We start from the raw sequence: 22,399 nt of genomic DNA on the forward strand, positions 1-22,399 counted from the left end.
GGTGGGCGGGGGGGGGGAGCAAGTGAGAGGATGATTGTGAAAGGGTTTTACAAAGGGAGTGGGTTCTGAGAGGCTGCCTTCTCACTGTCTCAGCTGTCTCCTGGGGAAGGCAGGACAGCTGGGTCCCCCAGATGCAGATGTGCCCATGCCCCTCCTGTCCTCCCCCCGTTCTGGCCGCGGGCAGCTTCAGGTGATGCCCTTTCCTAGGCTCCTGCGAGCCCCTCCTCACCTCTGCCTGCAGGACCTCCAAGTGAGAGCTACCCGCAGAGCATCAGCACATAGATGCCCTGGCTCTCAGGGCATAGAAAGCATCATTTCCGAGAACCTTGGGGACATTTCCAGTAACCTTGCCAGGAAGCCCTGACGGGATTGGGTTCCTTTCCCAGGTCCCCTCCCGCTGGCTCCAGCCCGGTGGAAGTCTCTGGAAGAAGCCACCTGGGGACACTGGATTTGATGTGTGGCTCACTGGAATGTGCCAGATCAAGGGAGTTACAATGGGCAAAGTGGAGAGGGGGTGCTGGCTTTGCAGCCAGGGGATTCCAGAGTGGTGAGCCAGGCAGGAGAGGGGCCTGTGTGCTCCGCTCCTGCCCCACCTCCCCACCTCTCCACCCTGTCCCAGTCCTACAGAGGCTGAAGCTCTGTCCTGAGGACACATTCAATGGACTAATGGTGGGTCCAGTGGATGCTGCAGCGCTGGGAAGTTTAACCCTTCCTCGGGTGCCCAGGTTGCCCTGGAGCATGTCCATGAGACAGGTGAGGGACCAGGGAGGTGACGGGAGGGAGGGGGTGTGTGTGTATGTGTGTGTGTGTGTGCGTGCACTCGTGTGTAATGGAGAGGGGAAGATGATGTTCTCTGAAGGGGGAAACGATTCACAAAAACAAAAGAAAAAAAAAAAAACAAAAGAAGCCACAAGCTCTGACTGAGAGGAAAATAAATCCACCTTTGTGGTTTCCCGTGACCTCGGTTAAAATCCCATGGAGCAAACTTTTGCCCACTGCCTCTGAAAGTGCCATTTTTATGGACCAAGAAGCAGTGTCCCGCATCTGCTCGGACAGTAGCACCAAGGGCTTTGGGACCAGCTGGCCTCCCGCCAAGAAGGGTACCTGGCAGTGGAAGAGATGAGGGTGTTTTTATGGCTCAGCCAGAATGACTGCTTAGCACAGTTCGGCTCAGGCCCCAGGTTCCTGGCTTTTTGTCCCAGCCTCTGCCCCTGATCCTGGGCCCTGGTAAGCTGCCTTGGGACTGGAACAAGGGATGAGGGGGGCAGAGGGAATTCCATCCTCCTCCCCAGATGCAAGCCACCCGGTAGGTCCAACCAAACTAGTGCTGAGCAGGCTTGGGTCAGGGCAGGGCCTGTCCCAGAGGCTGCAGAAACCACAGTGTTGGCCAAAAAGGGACCGAATTTCCTGGGTGGGGATGGCCTGGGGCAGGGCGGGCCTCCATGAGCAGCCACCCACCAGGCAGGGTCTCTGGGCTCCTGCAAGGGGCCGGGCCTGGGCTACCACCCACCCTGGCACCCCACATGGGCGCCGGACAGGGGGGGCGGGGTCTCACCCCTGAGCCGCAGTAGCGCCCCAGTCTGGGGGCTGTGCCGTCATAGCCATCGAAGAGCTCCATGTAGTCGTAGCCACAGTCTGTCTCCTCCTCCACCTCGAAGGTCTGGAACACCAGCTCCACGCCATAGCCTTCCTCTGCCACGATGACCCACTCGCAGTCCACCCCCCCGGGGTAGTTGTTGTCACCAAACTGGGCATGGGAGTAAAGATCCTTTGTCTTCACCTCTGCCCGCACCTGGCCTCCGCACTCTGTGGGAGGACAACGAGATCAGCCAGCATCTCTGAGCATGGCCGAGGGCCAGGCACTGCACCTCGCCACGGTGAACCCTCATGGCTGGATGGGGGGCCACACGGCTAGTGGTGGGCGGCTGTGGACCTGGCCCAGGACGCGGCCCACGACAGGTGCTCTGCTGCTCCGCCTCTGGACCGATGCCCACAGAGGCCCGGGGACACACCAGGCTGTTAGTCAACTCTGAGCAGAGGCACCGGGAGCAGGGGGCACGCTTGTCAAAAGAGGCCATTGCTAATTTGCTCCTTCTGACGGCTGCCCTGGAAGAATGTGGGCCCTGCGTTGCCAGAGCTTCCATTCTTCAGAGAGAAGAACTACATCTGGATTTTCTGTGAAAACTCTTGATTTTTAAATGTTGGCTCACATTTTTAAAAAACACAATGTGGGCCAAACAGAGCACGTCTGAGGGCCAGAGAGAGTTCCGGGCCTCCAGTCTGTGACCCTCTGCTGGGAGGGGCAGATGAGAGCACGCAGGGCAGGGCCAGCGGCGCCCATCCTCCTGGGAAAGCCCTCTGGCCCCTAGGACTCCCGGTGCTTATGCTTCCCTGGAGGGGTGGGAAGGGGGTGGGACGGGACCCAGGGCAGGAACTGAGTTGCAAGGGAGGAGGGGAGGCTGTGGACCCATCAGTCCTGGGGACGCCCCAACAGGGGGCTCAAGGCCCACAAGGAGCCTGTGAAGCCCCCATCTGACACCCTCCCCAGCCTGGGCTCCAGCCTATCTCTGCTGATGCTTTGTTTCCACTTCATGGCTGTCCTCACACACCCGTTGTTCAGGCCAAACGAAATGACCTGCGGTCTCTTGTATACACCCCGAGTTATCCTGGGGTTGTGGCTGGGCCTGGGCTCCTCCCCTGGCTGGAATGACCCCACCAACTCCCATTCGAAACTAGAGCTTATCATGTTTTGCCTCATGCTCTCTTTATCTGTGCATGTCCCAGCTCACCTCTGGACTGGGAGTTCCTGGGCTGAGGGTGGGGGAAGGGCTCCTGCCTGATTCATCACCATGTGCCCCGCTGAGGCTCACATGGGGCCACAGCTCAGCAAAGGGTTGCTGAATAAATGGGCAAGGGATCACTAATTCCCTGATTCCTAATTCCCTCCAGGGCTGAGATGTTTGCTTCCTTTTTGGGACAGGCACTTACAACACCGCCTCAAACATGTTATGTGTTAATAAGTATCTGTAGAATGAACGGATGAGTGACTTTGGGGGTTGGAATGTGGGTGGGCTGCTGCATGGTCAGGCGTCCTACCGCTGGGGACTCTGGGGCTTCCCTCCCCATCCCTGGCTTCCCCACCCACTGTCGTCACTGCCCTCTGTTTTCCAACTTCACAGCCCCTAATCAGGATCCCCCCCACTCTCCTTTTAGTGCTCCCTTTCTGCTCCCCTGCTCGGCCCTTGGAACACAGTCTCTCTCCACCCAGGCCACAGGCTTGGTCTAGCTGTGCCTTCACACGCTCTTCCTCACCCTCCATGGGAGCCTCCTGAATGTGGGCCTGCCTCTGGGGCCAGGACCAGCAGATGGCTGCAGAACAAGACAGCATGAGGGCACTGGCTGCCCAGCGCCCTGGCCTGAGCCGGCCTCACCTGTGGAGTGGGACGCCTGGAAGCCCTTCCTCTGGACGGAGTTGTCCGAGTAGAAGCGCAGGAACATGCGGCTGCCTGTGGCCAGGACCGGCTCGGGCTTCTTGCTCCCACAGAAGCGGCCCAGGACAGGGGCCTTGGCGTCACGCCCGTCATACACCTCCAGATGGTCATAGGCACACTCGGGCTGGGACTCGATGTCCATCTCCACGAAGGTCTGGAGGGCACGAGGGAGGACAGCAAACTCAGAATGTGGCTGGGGGGGTGGGCAGCAGGTGGCCCCAGATCTAGGCCTCCGGACCCCAGCTCCTGGAGACCCAAGGAAGTGGTCACTGCTGGTGGCACGGCTGGAAGCAAGGAGGGAGGGCCGGGGGGGGGGCAATGGCAGGCAGGGCCTCTGTCCAAACCAGATGGGGGGCTCACTAGGATCCTCAGAGGGGTGACAGCCCTGCGGGCTCAGCCAGGCATCAGCCTGCAGTCTGCATCGCTCTGAGTCACCCAGGGCTTTGGAGCCGATAGGAAATAGGCGGCGGCCGGATGGCATGCAGGAGCGGGGCGCCCATGCGGGCTGGGATGGGGGCGCCTTACCAGCTTGACCCGGTGGCCGGGGGTGCTGGAGATAGCCCAGGTGCACTCCTTCTTGCTGGGATATTTGTCAGGCCAGTTGGGGCTGGTGATGGTGCCGCTAGTGGATGTCACCTTGTGGTCACAGCCAGCTGTGGGGAAGTGAGGGGAAGGAGATCAGCAAGGACCCCGGGGCTCCAGTGCCCCCTGTGAGGAAAGGAACAAAGCCCTTCCCTCCTGCCCTCCTTGCTTCTTTCTCCTGTCCCTCACCTGCCAACGGATGGAAGGCTTACATGACTTCTTTTCTGTTCCGTTACCCATAGGCGGGGAAATCTAGCTGCGGGCTTCCGTGCAGGGCCCTGCCTGGTAGCATCCATGGAAGCCCCCCTCACAGCTGCCCCTGTGCAGAACCCTGGATCTCTGAGGCCATCTGGCCACACCCCCTCTGCCCTCCACGATGCTGTCATCCTTCGGTCTCCTGCCACACCTCCACATTCACAGAAGACTTTGGCACCTGCCTCAGTTCTCTACCCACTCCTGCTGCCATCCTAGGGCTGGCCTCTCTGTCCCTGATCTTCTCAGCTCTACTGGTGCTTATCTTCTTCTCCTCGAGGTGGGCTTGCTTATGACCTTACTGGGCCTTGCCATTACCCACCATTTCCTCATGCTACAAATATCACCTCTCTGTGACCACCTCCTGTTCTTCCAGGGTGCTCAGGCCCTCACTGTCCGTTCACTGCTTCTTCAGCTTTAGAGAGCCCTCCATGGCCTTGGTTCTTCTCGTTTCTCCCAATATTTCCTCCTTGGTTGACTTAACTTACTTTCCTATCTGGCTGGACCACACGGCTGATCACCGCCGCTACTCAACACACTGTCCTTAACTATGCCATCTTGGAGAACCCATCTGTGACCCCAACCACTGGAGACCCAAACCACTTGATACTCTTGGATCTGTCCCTCACCAGCTCCACCTCTCACCTCCTCAACTCCTCAACAATGGCTCCAAACCCTCAGCCCTCTCAACTCCCAGCCCCTCCTACCCAGAAGACCAGCTCACCTCCTGCCTCCTTGAGAAAATCAGGGCCTCAGATAGGAACAACTTCAACTTCCTGGCCCCACCTGCAAACTCACCTTCCCCTTCCCTTGTTTCTAAGAAGCTGCCTCTCCTTCTGTGAGCTGGAGCTCACTGCCACCCACCACCTGGGGACCTTTGTACCTCACATTATCCACCCTCACTCTCTGTGCTGGCTCTACCAGCCTGTGGGCCTTCCTAAGCTTTACCCCATCCTAAAATAGCTCTCCCATGGCCCTATGTTCCCCTCCGGCTGCTGCCCGTCCTCTCTCATTTTCTTCTCAGTTGACCATCAAGAAAACTTGTTGTCACCCCATTCTCACTACTTAAGTTTCCTCGATCCATTGCAATCTGCCGTCTGCCTCTGAAAGTGTGGCCTCCCAAACAAATTTAAGAGCTGATGCTCATTATTTATTATCATCCAATTTGACAGGTGCCTCCGGGGAAAACGGGCAACCAGTGCACTGCGGGCTGGGGAGGAGAGAGGGACGGGTGGCTGCCTACGGTCAGCGGCTCATAGGACTAACGCACAGCCACGAGGCCCTGAGAGCAAGGGGGCGGGCCTCGCAGAGGCTCCGGTTGGTGGAGGCACGTGGAGCCCCTGGCTCTCCATGTTGGACCTGTGGGCTGTGTCTGTCATCCTTCTGTGGTTCCCCACTGCCACACTTACTGCCGTTCCCCATCTCTGCACTGGCCTTCCCTCCAACTTCTGGGTGCACACCCACTTCTCCCCCAGCTAGACTGCAACTTCCTTGGGGGCAGAGGGACCCCCCCTCTTGAGCCCCATGCCGAACTCTGCACCGCACTGCACCCTCTGCAGGAATTCAGGAAATACTGACTCGTAACTCGCCTAGCGTGTGAGTGGGGCACCTGAAGGCTTCTAAAGTGACTCTGCACGATGTACAGGCTGTCCACCCAGAAGTGCAAACCCGGCTACCCTGTTGGTGTTGATGTACTCTTTTTTATACAGTACAGAGAGAGAGAGTGCACTTTGGACAACCTCAAAATAAGGTCCCCTCCAGCTAAAAGATGTGGAGGCCCTGTGAGGCAGGAACTCCATATTTGGGAGCCTGCACTGATGGGACTGGAAGCTCTTGAGCGTCCGTTGGGTCACTGTTGAGAGCTTCAATTCTGTTTATTTTAGCTAGAAGTTAATTTGTTGGTCCCTTGGTTGTCCACCTAATAACAGTGAGAAGAGGCATTTGCCAGGCACTGTGCTAAGTGCTCGAGTGAGATCTATGAAACTTAGCATGTGGCAAGGTAGGTCCCATTGTTTATCACCTCACGGGTGAGGACGCTGAAGCTCAGGGTGGTACAGTGACTCGGCCCAAGTCACACAGACATTCAGTGGCAGAGCCAAGTCGATGCCGTGCTGCTGACACAGTGTGTCCTCAGCAGGCTGCGGACACTATAGAATTAACGACATGGAAGGCCAGTGTTGTATCATGTCCACAGGGGTATCGGATGATATCGGAGCTGTTTCCAAATATCTGCAGGGTTTGAGTGTTGGGGAGGTAGTGACCCTGTTCTGAGTGTCCCCGGGGGTCAGAAGTGTGACCTGTACGGTTGACATACACGACTATGCTTGCTGGGAGCCCCATGCCCTGATCAGGTGGGCCTGTGACCACCTGGCTGTCCCACAGGAGCAAACGGAGGCCCTCGGGGGCGTGCAGCTGGCCAAGCGGCAGGGCTGGGCCGGGCAGCACCGTGCCATCTCGCCTCTGCAGAGGACACTCGTTAGGGGGAGAGGGACTGGGACACGGGTTTTAAGAACTAACCACCAGCTCAGTCTCAAGATGGAGATCGGGGACAGGTGTGAGCCCCTCCTCTCCTGACAGGCACAAGGAGAGATGGAAGTGTTGGGGGGGGAGTCTGTGGACCCGGTGGGAGGCCAAACAAGGTGACCTCAGAGGCCACTCATGTCCTTGAGTCTACCCGCAGCCAGATGGCGGTGGCACCCCCCTCCCCCGCCTCCTGGGCCCCGGCCTCCAGTCCCTGGGGCCCTGGGTGGGCCACCCTGGTAGTGCTCACCTTCCTTGCAGTCGTGCTTGTTGTCGTGGAGGACGAAGCCGCTGCGACACTGACACTCGTAGCTGCCGAACGTGTTGACGCAGTCTTGCTGGCAGCCGCCGTTGTCCTTGGAGCACTCGTCCTTGTCTGCAGGGGAGCAAACAAGGCGGGGCGCGGGTCTGTGCGGGGCTGAGGGCCGGGTGGTCGCCCCAGGGGCAGCGGGAGGCTGGCTGGGCTTCCTCCCCCCGGGGGGCCCAGGCCATGGTGGTGGTGGAGGTGGTGGTGGAGGTGGTGGTGGTGGTGGGGTCCCGGGCGGTGCCTCCAGCGGAGCCAGCCGAGCGGCCCAGCTGTGGGGAGAGAAAGTAGAAGTGGGGTGGACGGAGGGCTGGGGGCTGGAGCTGACCAACCTGGGCACCCTCTACCATTACCTGCTTACTGGACAGATGGACAAGTGGAAAAACAGACACACGGACAAGCAGACTGCAAGAGAAAGGAGCAGGACGCAGGGGTCCCTCTTTTACTTCGCAACAGGAAATGTCACAGACACCATCAAAATGGGAGGGGGTGGGGGCGGGGAAGGTCCCCTGTCCACGGGAGGGGGACAGGGGGAGAGGAGAGCACCAGTTCTGTCCGGCCAGAAGGAGGGCAGGCCGGAATGGCAGAGCGGAGGTGGGGGGTGGGCGGGCACTGAAGCCCCCATCCCATTCCGTCCAAGGTGAGGTTCCTGAGTAACAAAGGGTCCGGGAGGCCTGGCAGGCCTCACTGGGGGGTCCGGTTTCTTTTCTGCACTCGGAATTTGAGCTGGTGGGGGCGTCCCCGAGGGGGCTGCAGAGCCGGCCTCTTTTCTGAAACGAGAGAGAGAAGGAGAAAAGGGACCAAGGGGTGGGGGTGGAGGGCAGGGGCCAGGGAGGGAGAGCAGTGAACACCAGCCCGGGCCTCGGAGGCGGAGTCACAGGGCAGTGCGGGAAGGCAGTGGGAGACACATGCGGGGCGGCCATGTCCGGGGCAGCCAGCTCAAAGAGGAACAGCAGGTGGAAAGAGGCACAGCGACAGGGGACAGATGGGGAGAAAGCCTGGGGCAGGAAGAAGGCCTGGAGGGCTTTGGAGCCGTTGTTGAGGAGGTGAGAGGTGGAGCTGGTGAAGGACAGATCCAAGAGTACCAAGTGGTTTGGGTCCCCAGTGGCTGGGGCCGCAGATGGGCACGAGGCCTGCACACGGGGAAGGAGAGAGACAGATCTCCGCTAGAGGGGGGCAGCCGTCGGAAAGGGTGGGCCTGGCTGACAGCTCCGCGCTCTCACTCCGGCCGCTGCGGCTTTGGTTGCTCACACTCACGCCAACGTGCCCACAGACACAGGATCCCCGCAGGAACGTACTGTGGTCCCACCGCGGCAGCAGAGACACCGACCCACGGGGACGCGTACACCCATGCACGGGATGCTACTCGGTGCCCGCACATCACTAGCACCCACCGCACTCCTCACTCCCACACCTGTGTGAGGAGGCGAGCACAGGTCCCAACACACAGGCATGGGTGCATCGGCAGGTGCTTGGGGGCCAACACGAGGGTACGAAGACACACACACGTGCGCAGACCACAGGCTCTTCAGCAGCCCGGCGGACTCAAGTGTGCCCACACATGCAGCCACTCAAGCTCGGGTCAACCCACACACACGCACTCCCCCACGAGCACACCCACACGCGCGTGCACTGACACACAGAGAAACACGTGGTTCCGGGCACGCGTGTGTCACACCCACATATTCTCCAGTCTGTCTGTGCTCACTTTGGGGACTGTGTGCCTGGCACAGAGGCAGGCATTCGGGGAAGGTGTGTACATTGAATGGACACCCAGAATTCCACAGGGGAACCTTGAGGTAGAAAGATGCCCTCTGCCATTCAAATGGCCAGGTGGGGTCCTCGACAAAGGGAGCCCTCTTCTTGGTCTCCATCAGCAGAGGGGCTGAGGACTGGAGCCCTGCTTCTCCACTCCATTCTCAGGTGGGCCAGACCCCTTGGGGCCTGTGGGTACTCAGGGCCAAGCGATGGAGTCCCCAAGTCCCTCCCAGGGCTCCTTCTCAGTTAGAACCTCACCAGGGACCCTGGCTGAGGGCCCTGCAGGAAGGTGGGGGTGAGGGGCACCCTATGACTTGGGGGTTTGCCCAGGAACTCGCCTGTGACTATGCTGGGAGTTTCAGGGGTCCCAGCTCAAGAACTGAGCGAAAATTTCCCGGAAATGTTTTGATCTCCACGCCTTCCTCATACTTGTACCCTAACCACCTAGTACACTGCCTGGCACATAGGAGGGGTAAAAGAAATACTTGCCCGTGAATGAGTGCGTGGGTAAGTGGGTGGCTGAATGGCCAAGTGATAGAAAGGTGAGTCCTGAGGAAGGCCTGCTGCAGCGTCCCAGGAGGCAGGGGGGGTGGGGGGGTCGGGGGGGCGGGGCTCGGGCGTGGGGGCGGGCGGGAGTGGTAGCCTCACCTCAGAACCAGGGGAGCAGGCTGCAGGAGGGACAGGAGCAGGGAGGGTGGACACGGGCCCGGACAGGGAGATGGCACTCACCCTCCAGTGCCAAATGCCCCGGAAGGTGGCTGGGGTCAGAATGAAGGTCTTCAGGCTCTTTCTTCTCCTTCTTGGCTTAGGGTCTCCTCGCTGGGTGTCCCAAAAGTCCAAAGAGCCCCCCTCCTGGGGGGCCAGAGTCAGATGCCCCATGCCCTGAGGGCTCAACCTTGATGCCCACCGGTGAGGGTAGGGTCCTCTGCAGGTTTCTTGTGCCGCAGGGCATCGCATGTGTGTGCGTGTGCGGGTGTGCAGGCGTGTGTGTGTCTGTGCGGGGCTGAGGGGTGGTTGGCCCAGTGTCATGCCAGGGCAGGGCAGTACCCGGGGGTGGAGAGCCCTGGGCTCTAGGCCTGACAGATGTGGTGTTGGTCCCCCTCCCCCCTCCAAGACTGGAGCAACAGAAGGGCAGGAAGAGACAAGAGTAAGCAGGTAATGGTTTCCCCAGGACCGAGCCCACCCCCGAGTAGGGGTTACATCCCCTCAGCCCTCTGGTGAGCACCCTGTAGGATTTCCAGGTGGGCACAGGGAAGAAAAGGATTCGCGTTGCATGGGGAGGGGTCTCAGCCAGCAGTAGGGGGCAGGGGCTGGGGGGGGCTGTAAGCAGAGCAGGATGGCTGGCAGTGCCAAGCAGGGACCAGGGCACAGGGCAGTGCATGGCATCCAGGTGGGGCAGGCAGGGGGGCAGGGCCACAACATAGGGGCTCGAGGATGCAGGATCCTGGGCAAAGGAGGGGAGAAGGAAGGCAGCATGGGCTGGGCCATGGGCTTCCTGCCTTCCTGCCACCCCATGCCCGGCCCACCAGGCCTGCTGGGGATCAGGATCCCTGGGACACTCCCCCAGAAAACCAGCCGCTCCAGCCACTCCCTCTGCCTCCCACTCCCCCCACTCAGTTTCATGGAATCCCCACCCCACACTATGTCCCGGGTCCAGTTGCCTCTGAAAGACCACCAGCCTTGCCCCAGGATGAAGGACAGAGGGATGACTAAAACAGGGGAGAGGTCTCTGGGACCCCTGGAGGCCTAGCTCAGAGGGGCTGGCTGCCTCTCAGGCCACCCAAAGATGAGGCCATCAGAGGGACTTGATGCCAAGCCTCATGCGGGGCAGCTCTCAATAAACATATGCTGGTTGGATCTGAGTCCCCCACCTGTGGGCTGAGGGTGAGTGGGAAGGCTTTGGTGTTGAAGAGAGGGAGGCTCCTCATCTTTTCTGAAGGCCCCGGCATGAACCCGCTTGGCACGTGTAGGGTCTGATCGGAGATGTGGCCGCCAGATCATCTGGCCCACACAGCGCAAGGCAAACATCCTCCTCCTCTGCATGTACCCCGCGTTCTCTGGCCACGATGAACTCCCTGTTCCCAGGGCCTGCCCTCTCTGGGACCTCGGCATAATGGCTCCTGATACTTGGAAAGCCCTCTCCTTTCGATTCTGCATGTCTGTGTCCTGCCCATCCTCAGGCTGGCTCCCATATAGCCCAGAGGATTCGGGAGTAATGGGGTTCAGGAATGGAGGGGCTGGCCTGGTGGTGGAGGGCTAGTGGGGGGAGGAGGGGACAGAGCCTGCTGGCCTGGCAACAGGGAGGGCTAGAAAGTGCAGGGGTCCAGTGGCAGGGAGGAGGGGAGGCAGGCTCAGAGCTGGGGAGTCCGGGTTACCTGAGAAGAAGTGGGCCTTGAAGCCCTTCTTGGAGACTGTGTTGTCGGACTTGAACTCCACGCGCATGTTGTTGTACTGGGAGGTGATGACCTCGGGCTTCTCGGAGCCGCAGAACTTGCCATGTAGCTTGGAGTCGGCTGTGAGCCCACTGCGTACTTCCACGAAGTCATACTTGCACACCTGCAGGGCAGGGCAGCTCCAGGCCTGCCTCCTCCAGGAAGTCTCCCCTGACCACCCCTACCTGGGAAGGCTCCCTGTTGTGTGGGTCCTTTTGTCTTTAGTCACCCACTTTACAGACTCTAATAACTCAAAGAGGTGCCACGTCAACCCCATTAGATCTTCTTGTGCTCTCCACACAAGGCCCAAGTCTTGCCTCGCTCCACATCGCCACGTGCATGCTCCCTGGCCTTCAAGCCCTCCTCCCCAACCCTCCCCTGCTTCCTGGAATTGGGAGCAGTCTCTCCTCCTCTACATTCTTTGGGTATTTCTTTTATAGGGAAGGAAGCCGGCTCCCACGCCTCAGACCTTCCTGCGTCGCCTCAGCCCAATGAGCACTTACGTCATTGCCCTCGGTCTCGAAGAAGTCGAATTGCAGGGAGATCCGGTACTGGGTGGGGGCCACCAATTGCCAGATGCAGTTTTTGTTAGGGGGGTACTCCTTGGGCCAGCCGGGGCTGGTGATGGAGCCATTGAGCTTGGTGAGGAAGCCACCACAGGCAGCTGGGGGGACAAGAGAGGTGCCATCACCTGCCAGGAGCCTCCAGTCTAGGTACGGGCCAGAGACAGGTGCTGGGTGCATTGGGGAGATGGGGATCTTGGATTCCCTGCAGTCCCGGGGCTTGTGTCTCGTCTCTCAGGAACGGGAGGGAAGCAGGCGGGGGGGGGGGGTTATCTTCAGAGTATGAGGAACTGAGGAGTCGTATGTGTGAACACTTCTACTTTCTCTGCGACAGAACCGCCAGGACATCTGCTGAGAGGGAGGAGGGGGGTGAGGGGCTCAGGGAAGCCTGGGCCAGTGTGCAGGGAGGACTGGAAGCGTGGCGAGGCAGGGAGGGAAGGCAAGACCAGGCTGAGCTGGAGGCTCTGACAGGGAGTGCTTTCACCAGCTTTCACCTTGGGCCGGGTATTGGGAGAGGCCAAAAAATCAGTGTGTGTCTGAGGACAGTGGTTTCCAAACTGGGGATCATGACCCTTCTGGAGGGTGATGAAATCCATCAGTCGGTCAAGGTCAGCATTTTAAGCGAATAAAGATGAAAAACAAAACAAAACAAAACCAACCCAGAGTGCGTCACACTTGGTAAGTGTGTTCTGGGGGCCTGCAGGATAGAATGTCTTCCTTGTCCCCCCGTCGTGAAGAACGTTCTAGGGAGTCCCAGCCCCTCCAGGGAGGGGAGTGTCCAAGAGCAGGAGAAATCTTGGCTAAGGACCTGGGTCCCGGGGAGGGGGGCACTCACCCTCACAGCGGCGCTTGTCCGGAGCTAGCTCGTACCCGGGGTCACAGCTACACTTATAGCTGCCCAACGTGTTGAGACACCGCTGCTCGCAGCCCCCGCGGTTGGGCCGCGAGCACTCATCCACCTCTGCCAGTTGGAAGGAAAGGGGGTCAATGACTGCCAGGCTGGGGCCTGGGTCTCTCCTCCCGCCCTCTGCTCGCGAGTCAGGTCCACAGTCCCCCAGGCTTCCTGTGACCACCTCCAGCCCCAGTGCAGGGACCGGCAGTCGGCTGTGGACCACTCAGAGCTCTGAGGCTGTGGGCCTCCCTGCCCCACCCAGCCCCAACTCAGTCCCCAGGGGACCCTACTCCTGAGAGCCCCAAAGGGACAGGTTACGACCTGAAAGAGGGGACAGGCGGACCCCCACAGAGCCTTCCTCTGACCACAATGGCTGGGCTGGTGGCCGCCACCATGGACTGGTTCCTCTTGTATGCCATTCCCTGGCTAAGTACTATTTCCTCCTTTCTCCTTTAATTCTGACATGACCTGTGATGGAGGGACTGTTACTATCCCCATTTTACAGATGAGGAAATGAGATTCAGAAGATGACCTGCCCACCGTGACACCAGTTAAAAAAAACAACAACCCACACTGTCTGGCTTCCTCCCCAAGCTTCCACAGCACTTTCTGCCTCCGTGCCTCATTGGCCTTTCTTCTATACAAACTTCTGGACTTTAAGGCAACTCTTGAATTATTATTTCAATTCAGAGTTGAGGACCTACCATGTGCAAACTACTTTTATGTAAGTTTGTCATTTAGTCAATGAGATATGCAGTTTTTCAATGGAATTGACCTTTTCTCCCCAGTTAGGCCATCAGTTCAAGGGAGGGCACCAGGGTCTCTGCATCCCTCCTAGAGCCTCTGTGTCGAATTGCTGAATAAACAACGTGTGAAGTCACCGCAGCAACATCACAATAGCCAAAATGTAGAAACAGCCTAAATGTCCACCAACAGATGAGGACAAAGAAAATGTGGTACAGGATGGGAAGAATTAATACTGTTACAACGTCCATACCCCCAAAGCAATCTACAGATCTGATGCAATCCTGATCAAAATACCATTTTTCACAGAGCTATAACACGTGATCCTGAAACCCGTTCAGAACCACAAAAGATTCTGAACAGCCAAAGCAATCCTGAGGAAGAGCAAAGCTCGAGGTGGCACGCTCCCACATTCCAAACTGCACTACAAAGCTATAATCAAAAACAAATAAATCAAAACAGTATGGTACTGGCACAAAAATAGAAAAATAGATCAATAGAAGAGAAAACAGAGTCCAGGAAAAACCCCGTGATTACATGGTCAATTATCCTATGACAAAGGAGGCAAGAATATACAATGGGGAAAAGACAGTCCCTCTCTTTTGTTAAAGATTTTATTTATTCATTTGAGAGAGTGAGCAAGAGAGAGAGAGCACAAGCAGGGGGAGCGGCAGGCAGAGGTAGAGGGAGAAGTAGGTTCCCCTCTGAGCAGGGAACCTGATACGGGGCTCAATCCCAGGACCCCGGGATCATGACTTGAGCCGAAGGCAGACGCTTAACCAACTGAGCCACACAGGGGCCCCCCGACAGTCTCTTTAATAAATAGACTGGACAGCTGCATGCCAAAGAATGCAACTGGACCACTTATCAACACTATACACAGAAAGAAACTAAAAATGGGTTAAAGACTTAAATATAAGACCTGAAGCCATAAAACTCCTAGAAGAAAACACAGGCAATAAGCTCTTTAACATTGGTCATAGTGATATTTTTTTTGGATCTGTCTCTTCAGACAAGGACAACAAAAGCAAAATAAACAAATGGGACAACGTCAAACTAACAAGCTTTCACACAGTGAAAGAAACCGACAATAAAATGAAAAGGCAACTTAGTGGGAGAAGATATTTACCAATGTTATGTGCAATAAGTAGTTAACATCCAAAATATATAAAGAACTCATAAAACTCAATATTTAAAAAAACAACTATTAATTTAAAAATGGTAGGAAGATCTGAATAAACATGACTCCAAAGAAGACATCCAGATGGCCAACAGACCAACATCACTCATCGTCAGGAAAAATGCAAATCAAGACCACATTGAGCTATATTACCTCACGCCTGTCAGAATGGATAGTATCAGAAAGATAAGAATAACAAGTGTTGGCAGAGGAGTGGAGAAATGGGAACCCTTCTGCACTGTGGGTGGGAATGCAAATTGGTGCAGCCACTGTGGAAAACAGTATGGAGATTCCTCAGGAGTTAAAAATAGAATTACCATATGATCCAGCAATTCCACTTTTGGGTATTTATCCAAAGAAAATGAAACGCCAATTTGAAGAGATATACGCACCCCCATGTTCATTGCGTCGTTATTTATAACAGCCAAGATATGGAAGCATCTGAAGTGTCCACTGACAGATAAATGGATAAAGAAGATGTGGGAGAGCCATACAGTGGAATATTACTCAGCCGCAGAAAAGAATGAAGTCTTGCCATTGGTGACACCATGAACTAAGTGAATTCACACTAAGTGAAATAAGCTAGACAGAGAAAGACAAATGCCACATGCTTTCACTTATATGTGGAATCTAAAAACAAAACAAATGAACAAACGAAACAAAACAGAGACAGACTCATAGATACGGAGAACAAACTGATAGGGAGGGGCTGGAGAGATGAACAAGAGAGGTGACAGCAGCTAAGATGTACAATTTTCCAGTTATAAAATAAATAAGACAGGGGGATGCAATGTACAGCATAGGGAATGCAGTCGAATCACTATGCTGTATTCTTAAAACTAATAGGATATTGTACGTCAATTATCCTTCAATTTAAAAAATGTGTTCCGTACACACAGTGGAATACTATTCAGCCTTAAAAAAGAAGGAAATTCTGCCATATGCAGTATGGATGAATCTTTTTTTTTTTTTTTAAAGATTTTTATTTATTTGACAGAGAGAGACACAGCGAGAGAGGGAACACAAGCAGAGGGAGAGGGAGAAGCAGGCCTCCCGCGAAGCAGGGAGCCCGATGTGGGGCTCGATCCCAGGACCCTGGGATCATGACCTGAGCCGAAGGCAGACGCTTAACGACTGAGCCACCCAGGCGCCCCCAGTATGGATGAATCTTAAGGGCATTATGTTTTTTGTTTTTTTTTTTTAAGATTATTTATCTGAGGGGGGGAGAGAGAGAGCATGAGTGGGGGGATGGGCAGAAGGAGAGGGAGAGAGAGAATCTCAAGCAGACTCCCTGCTGAGCGCGGAGCCCAACACGGGGCTCGATCCCAGGACCCTGAAATCATGACCTGAGACGCTTATCCAACTGAGCCACCCGGGTGCCCCTTAAGGACACTGCGTTAAGTAAAATAAGCCAGTTACAGACAAGACAAGTCCTGCGGGATTCCACTTACCTGAGCTATCTAAAATAGTCAAATCCAATAAATAAATAAAGTCAAGTTCAAAGAAACAGAGTGGAATGATGCTGCCAGGGGTTAGGGGAGGGGGAAATGGTATCAAATGGGAAATGATCAACAGGCATGAAGTGCCGGTCGAGCAAGATGAGCACGCCCTAGAGATGTGCTGCACGCGCACTGTGCTTACAGTCGGCCCTACCGTCGAGTACGCTTAACATGCTTTCGGAGGACGGATCTCAGGCTAAGGGTTCTGACCACAATACAATGCAATGTCAAAAGCCAGAAAAAGGAACGAAGGGGATGGATTAGCCATGGGGCTGGGCTGGGTGGGGGGCGGGAAGGAGCACCTTTGAAGAAGTTGACAGCAAAGCCGGCTTTGTTAATGGATCCGTCAGAGACAAATTTGAGCCAGAGGCGGCTGGATGTGCTCTTGATGTCATCAGGCTTCTCGTAGCCACAGTAGCGTCCGATGAGGGTGCTGCTCTCACTGTGCCCGTCACGCACCTCCAGGTAGTCATAGGCACAGCTGTCGTGGCGCTCGATCTGAGGGTCGGGGGCTCGGTCAGCTGGAGGAGCGCTGGTTGCCAGGGCCCAACACCGGAAGCCCACGAAGAGGTGGGACCGAAGGGTCTCTGACCTACCTCGAAGGACTGGAAGGTGAGGCCCACGTGGAAGCCTTCAGACACCTGGATCCGCCAGATGCAGACTTTGCTGGGCCGGTAATCGTCAGGGTAATTGGGCGACTGGATGTGGCCATTGTCCTTCTTCACATCTCCCCCACAGATGGCTTTGGGGACACAGCGTGAGGTCAGTGAGAAAGCCCCTCTCTCCCCCTCCTCCAGACCTCCCCACGTCCCCCAGCTTCTTAGCGCCCCCGGGCCTGGCCAATCCCACCGGGATCTCTGCATCCTCCCTCATGGGCCCTCAACCTCGCCCCTGCGGTGCCAGGAGCAGGCGGTTCTGGGATGCCCGGGGACCCCATAGCTGACTCCTCCCTGTCACGCTTCCGCAGTACCTTCATAGACGGCAAAGAAGCCCTTTCCGACCCAGTTGCTGCTGCTGCGGAACTCCACCCAGAGGCGGCTGTCGGTGGAGACAATAGGCTCGGGTATTTTGCCCCCACAGAAGCGGCCTGTGCAGACAGTGTGCACAGAGGGCAGTGAGGCCTGAAGCAGGGCGCTCTCCCCTCCCTGCACCAGGAAGCCCGCCCTGCTGCTCCAGGGGCCTCAGGGGCTCTGGCCCTGCTCTGCACTTGGCACAAAATCCCAAGACCCTGCAGGTGGCCTGAGTCTGGTCCAAGACCTAGCAGGGCCCTGAAGAGCCAGAGCGTACCAGCCTTCTAGAGGGTTCTGTGCACTTGAGGGATGGAATATGAGTTCGGGGAGGAAAGGGGGCTCCTCACAATAACCAGCTGTATCTATGTTTTATTTACTTTTTCTTAAAGGAGCATATTGCCGTCATTACTTTTTTTTTTTTATCATTACTTTTCTTATTTGATCTCCATGCAAACAAGTAATCACCAAGAATGAACACAGCCTTTCTTTGTACATTACAAAATGTTTTCATGTGACCAAATGCAAGAGATGCCAGAGGGCCCCAAGTAAATCCTAGAATCTAGGGACTGGGTCAGAAAATGTCCCCTTTGAAATAAACCCTGACAAGGATCCGTGTCAGCAGATGAGGCTGGCCATTTGTGGAATCCTTTGTAGTCAAGAATCAATGAGGGATGACTGTGTGTTCCAAAGAAGACTGGGTATTTCCCAACCTTCGGCAAGGGACAGAGGGTGCTGACCTAGGAATGTAAGTTATGAAAAAGAAAGTGGAATCTTGGACACGCTACCACGTCTCCAGGAGGAAGTGTTGTAAAGACAGCTGCTTTGGGTGACTAATAAGAAATATTCAAATATCAGAAGAGATGGTTAGCAACGATTGGTCAGCCTGCTTCAGGCCCAGGACGTGGAACAAAGGTTCTAATGTTAATGGGCGGTCCTGGGCTTCCTAGGAGTATGTCCAGATTGGAAGAGGAGAATGCATACAGCTCCTCAGGCTTGAAGCAAAAGCCTCTCTTGGCCCTAACTCTATGCCATTAAAGCACCTTCTGTCCCGTGCTCTGACCACTCACCCCCCACTTACTCACCACTCCCCTCACCACCAAGGGACAAAGTCTCCTGTGCAAACAAGTTGGGGCCACTGTGCCAGGTAGGGAGCCCTCTGTGGTGTGCCAGCCTACCCTTAAGCCAGATCTTGCAGAGGGAGAAAATGGAGCCTCTGAAAGTGCCCAGACGAGGAAGAGAGCCTGGAGCTGTGGAGTTGTGCCTGTCTGTCTCCCTCTGTCACTTGTATGACTCCCGCGACCCACACACTGAGCATCACCTCTGTGGGAGGCCCAGAAGCCCGTACCGAGGACCCTGAGGTCCAGATCGGGGAAGGGACTAGAGATGGAGCTAGAAGGCACTAATTCTACTGGGACTCTTGGCTCCCACACCAGGGTGGCCAGATCACCCTTGGCCAGGCTTTGGGTTTCAGGGGAGGATGAAGAGACTGTGACCTAAGTAGTTCTAAGAAGGAATTAGCCTGTGCAATTCTGTCAGGTGAGGGAAACTGTCAACAAAACAAAAAAGCAATTTACTGAATGGGAGAAGATATTTGTAAATCATATATTAGATAAGGGATTAATATCCAAAATATATAAAGAATTTACACAAGTTAGTATCCAAAAACCAAACAACCCAATAAAAAATGGGCAGAGGATCTGAATAGACTTTTCTCCAAAGAAGCTGTAGAGATGGCCAATGGGCACATGAAAAGAGGCTCAATATCACTCATCATCAGGGAAATGCAAATCAAAACTACCATGAGATGTCACCTCACAGCGGTCACATTGGCTGGTGTCAAGAAGACAAGTGAGAACAGGTTTGAGGACGTGGTGCTAAGGGAACTCTGTGCACTGCTGGTGGGGACGTCAATCTGTGCAGCCACTGTGGAAAACAGTATGGAGCTTCCCCCAAAATTAAAAATAGAGCTGCCCTATGATCCAGCAATCCCACTTCCGGGTATTTATCCAAAGAACATGAAAACACCAATTCGGAGAGCTATGTGCACCCTCCTGCTCATCGCAACATTATTTACAACAGCCAAGAGATGGACACAGTAGATGAACAGATAACTAAGATGTGGGATAGCCATACAGTGGAATATTACTCAGCACAGAAAAGGGATGATATCTTGCCATTTGTGACAACACGGATGGCCCTGGGGGTATGGTGCTAAATGAAATAAAGACAAATACTGTATGATTTCATTTATATGTGGAGTCTAAAAACAAAACAAATGAACAGACTCATGGATACACAGAACAAACTGATGGGTGCCGGGGGCGGCGGGGGGGGGATAGACAGAATAGGTGTAAAAGGATTAAGAGATACAAGGTTCTAGCGACACACTTGATCGTAGCCAGAAGGCCGAGAAGCGATACAAGCTTCCAATTATAAAATAAATAAGGCATGGGGGATGTCAGGTACAGCACAGTGCATATAATCAATAATATTCTAATAACGTCGTATGGTGACAGATGGTAACTATTCCTATCCTGGGGACCATTTAGTGATGTATAAAAATATCCAATCACTATGATGTCCACCTGAAACTAAGAAGATATTGTATGTCAATCAGACTTCAATTTAAAACCCCGAAGGGCTCAGCCGCAGAGGAGGTGGGGGGCGGCCTAGTGCCATTACCTCGGAGGGGCGCCTTCCTCCAGAAGCCATCCCGGACCTCCACGTAGTCGTACCAGCACAGACGGCTGCGATACAGATCCATGGACGTGAAGTTCAGGATGATCTAGGGGACATGGGAAGAGGAGGAGGGTTACGGAGCCCCCCACGCCTCGCCAGCCCACGGCGGCGGCCTGCCTCCCCCTCTGTGAATAGTGAAGGGGTCCCAAAAATGAGCTCCGGGCACAGAAACGTCCCTCCTCTCCCCGGCTGTCTGCCAATGACGGCCAGCATTCTTCGCAGACATCCCGGCTCTCACCTAACATACGTGGCCTGATGGAATCTATATAAAATGTCTTATTTTACTGATCCCCTTCGTGAGGAGCCATTGCTTCTGGCTAAACCCTGCTCTCCTCGCAGTGGATTTAAGTAACACAAATCCAGCACCTTTAGAGGGATGAGGTCTCAGTGAGAGGAAGGGCCCAGGCAGCATGTGGGTAGCGGGGCTCTGAAATGAGAATGAAGGGTCCAGAGAGGAGAGGCAGAGAAGAAGGGCTGAGTCACCGGTGGTCACATATTTATGAACGCCGATTCCAGGCAGGGGGTCATGCTAGTGGCTGAGGGGAATACTGGATCCGAATCCTTCCTGTGAATGGGTTTAAGGTCTGTCCCTGTCCAGGGGCTTAGGATTCAGAAGGATATATACACCTGAAAAGCTCACTTAGTGAAAAAACTCAGACTCCACGCACATAGGCCTGAGTTGGAATGTCACCTCTGCATTTCCCGATGTGAGTCCTTGGGGGAATCACCCAAGCTCTCTGACCTCAGTGGCCTTGAGCATAACATGAGGAAAGAGCACCTCAGCCTGACACGGGAGCTCACGGCTACAGGCGCTGCCCTAAGTGCCTCCTGAGCATGAGCTCACGAACTGGTCACGTAATACTGGAGGGACGATTGACACTTCGGTAAGGTCCAACTCTCTCCAGCAGGTGGGCATATTAACAGGTAGAGAAGCACACTTTCCAGGAGAGAAATTGCTTTAGTAGTTTCCAGAATGCACCCCAAAGCCTCTTGTGTATTTAGAGTCCAACAAGCAGGGACTCCAGGGAACAGTTCCCTGTGACCTAAGAGGTGTGTACAGAGGACACACGATGGCCCAGAGGGCCCACCTGTTAGATCTAGCTGGCTTTCCTGCTGGAGGGAAAGAGGATAAGGAGATCCGTGTCCCCTGTGGCACCCTGCAGAGTTAGAGGCAGTCAGAGTGGAGGCGAGAATGGAAACCCCAAAGCCGGCACCAGCGACTGCGGTCCGTAGTTCAGTGAAGAGCTCTTGCTCGCAGTCACTTCCTGACACGGACATGGACTGCAGAATGTTCAGTGATTTCCACATCCACCCAGACGACCCTTCCCGTTTCCTGGCCTCTCCGCCATGACCTCCTCTCTCTACCTCTTCTCCACCACACCCGGCACATCATGCCCTAGACCCTGTTATCACCACTAACTGCGCACCCCCGCCACATAATCTCAGGTTCAAGAACCCCACTGTCCAACCACGGGCCCCCATCTCTCCTTGCCCACTGCTCTCTACGGAGTCCAACAACCCTTCCAATTCACCATGACCCTCAACAGGGGTTTTCCTGCCTTTTACCTTCACGTACATCTCTCCTTGCCTAGCTTGGAACCCACAGCCCATCCTGCTTCTTTTCTTTTGATTCGTACATGGGGTGAAATGTGTTTGCGTTTTGGGAAGTGTTTCTTAACTGTGGTACTCTGAGATGTAATCGAGTAAAACCATGTTTTGAAAAGTGCACTACATTACTCTTGATGATTATTATTAGCCATCATTGAGAGCTATTGTTATTATCAAGATAAAAGTCCTCATGGGCGCCTGGGTGGCTCAGTTGGTTAAAGCGACTGCCTTCGGCTCAGGTCATGATCCTGGAGTCCCTGGATCGAGTCCCACATCAGGCTCCCTGCTCAGCAGGGAGTCTGCTTCTCCCTCTGACCCTCACCCCTCTCATGCTCTCTCTCTTATTCTCTCTCTCTCAAATAAATAAATAAAATCTTAAAAAAAAAAAGATAAAAGTCCTCATATTTTGAAAAACTGACATTGAAAATCTGTTCTGGCTCTTGCTCTGGAGACAGACAGTGTGCCCAATATTTCATCTTTCTAGAAAATGCCCAAAGTAGGACACAGAGGAGGTGGCAAAGGCCTGGAGCAGTCATCTCACTTCAAAGCAAATCCATGGTCTATCTTTATCATCACCTCCTTACATAGGACCTCAACTCTCTTGATCCTCTTCCTGAAAACTGCACCCCTGGTTAAATCCGACTTTCTACCTACTCGGTGCTTCCCGGATGGTCAAATGTTGTGGCTAGAGAAAATACAGGCACGTTGACTGTTTCACTTGAAATGTGAGGTCGACTGGGCCCTTTGTGCTGCCAGGCACACTTTTAAATCCTCCTCTTCTCTCCTCAAACCACCTGTTCCCCTTCTTGATTCTCAGTCCTGGCC

General features: G+C 55.0%; 1 protein-coding gene across 4 annotated transcripts in view; it reads right to left on the minus strand.

Moving 5' to 3' along the window:
* Positions 1 to 22,399, minus strand: part of BMP1 (bone morphogenetic protein 1) — a 43,042-nt gene that overhangs the window by 1,100 nt on the left and 19,543 nt on the right. The window contains exons 9-20 of one of the 4 annotated variants that reach the window (XM_045879989.3): positions 19,910 to 20,012; positions 17,188 to 17,304; positions 16,814 to 16,959; positions 16,520 to 16,715; positions 12,738 to 12,863; positions 11,843 to 12,003; positions 11,283 to 11,463; positions 7,096 to 7,221; positions 4,017 to 4,144; positions 3,432 to 3,645; positions 1,556 to 1,806; positions 942 to 1,104 (exon numbers count right to left, since the gene is read on the minus strand). In XM_045879989.3, the coding sequence (XP_045735945.1) occupies positions 942 to 1,104; positions 1,556 to 1,806; positions 3,432 to 3,645; positions 4,017 to 4,144; positions 7,096 to 7,221; positions 11,283 to 11,463; positions 11,843 to 12,003; positions 12,738 to 12,863; positions 16,520 to 16,715; positions 16,814 to 16,959; positions 17,188 to 17,304; positions 19,910 to 20,012 (1,912 nt within the window). Of the gene's footprint in view, positions 1 to 941; positions 1,105 to 1,555; positions 1,807 to 3,431; positions 3,646 to 4,016; positions 4,145 to 7,095; positions 7,920 to 11,282; positions 11,464 to 11,842; positions 12,004 to 12,737; positions 12,864 to 16,519; positions 16,716 to 16,813; positions 16,960 to 17,187; positions 17,305 to 19,909; positions 20,013 to 22,399 lie in introns of those variants that run through there. The other 3 variants (XM_064585419.1, XM_045879990.3, XR_008506495.2) reach the window with 3 other exon arrangements.

Source organism: Mirounga angustirostris, unplaced genomic scaffold (genome assembly GCF_029215605.1).
Source record: "Mirounga angustirostris isolate CCGP_5_RB_7025 unplaced genomic scaffold, mMirAng1.0.hap1 SCAF_2, whole genome shotgun sequence".
NCBI classification, from domain to species: domain Eukaryota; kingdom Metazoa; phylum Chordata; class Mammalia; order Carnivora; family Phocidae; genus Mirounga; species Mirounga angustirostris.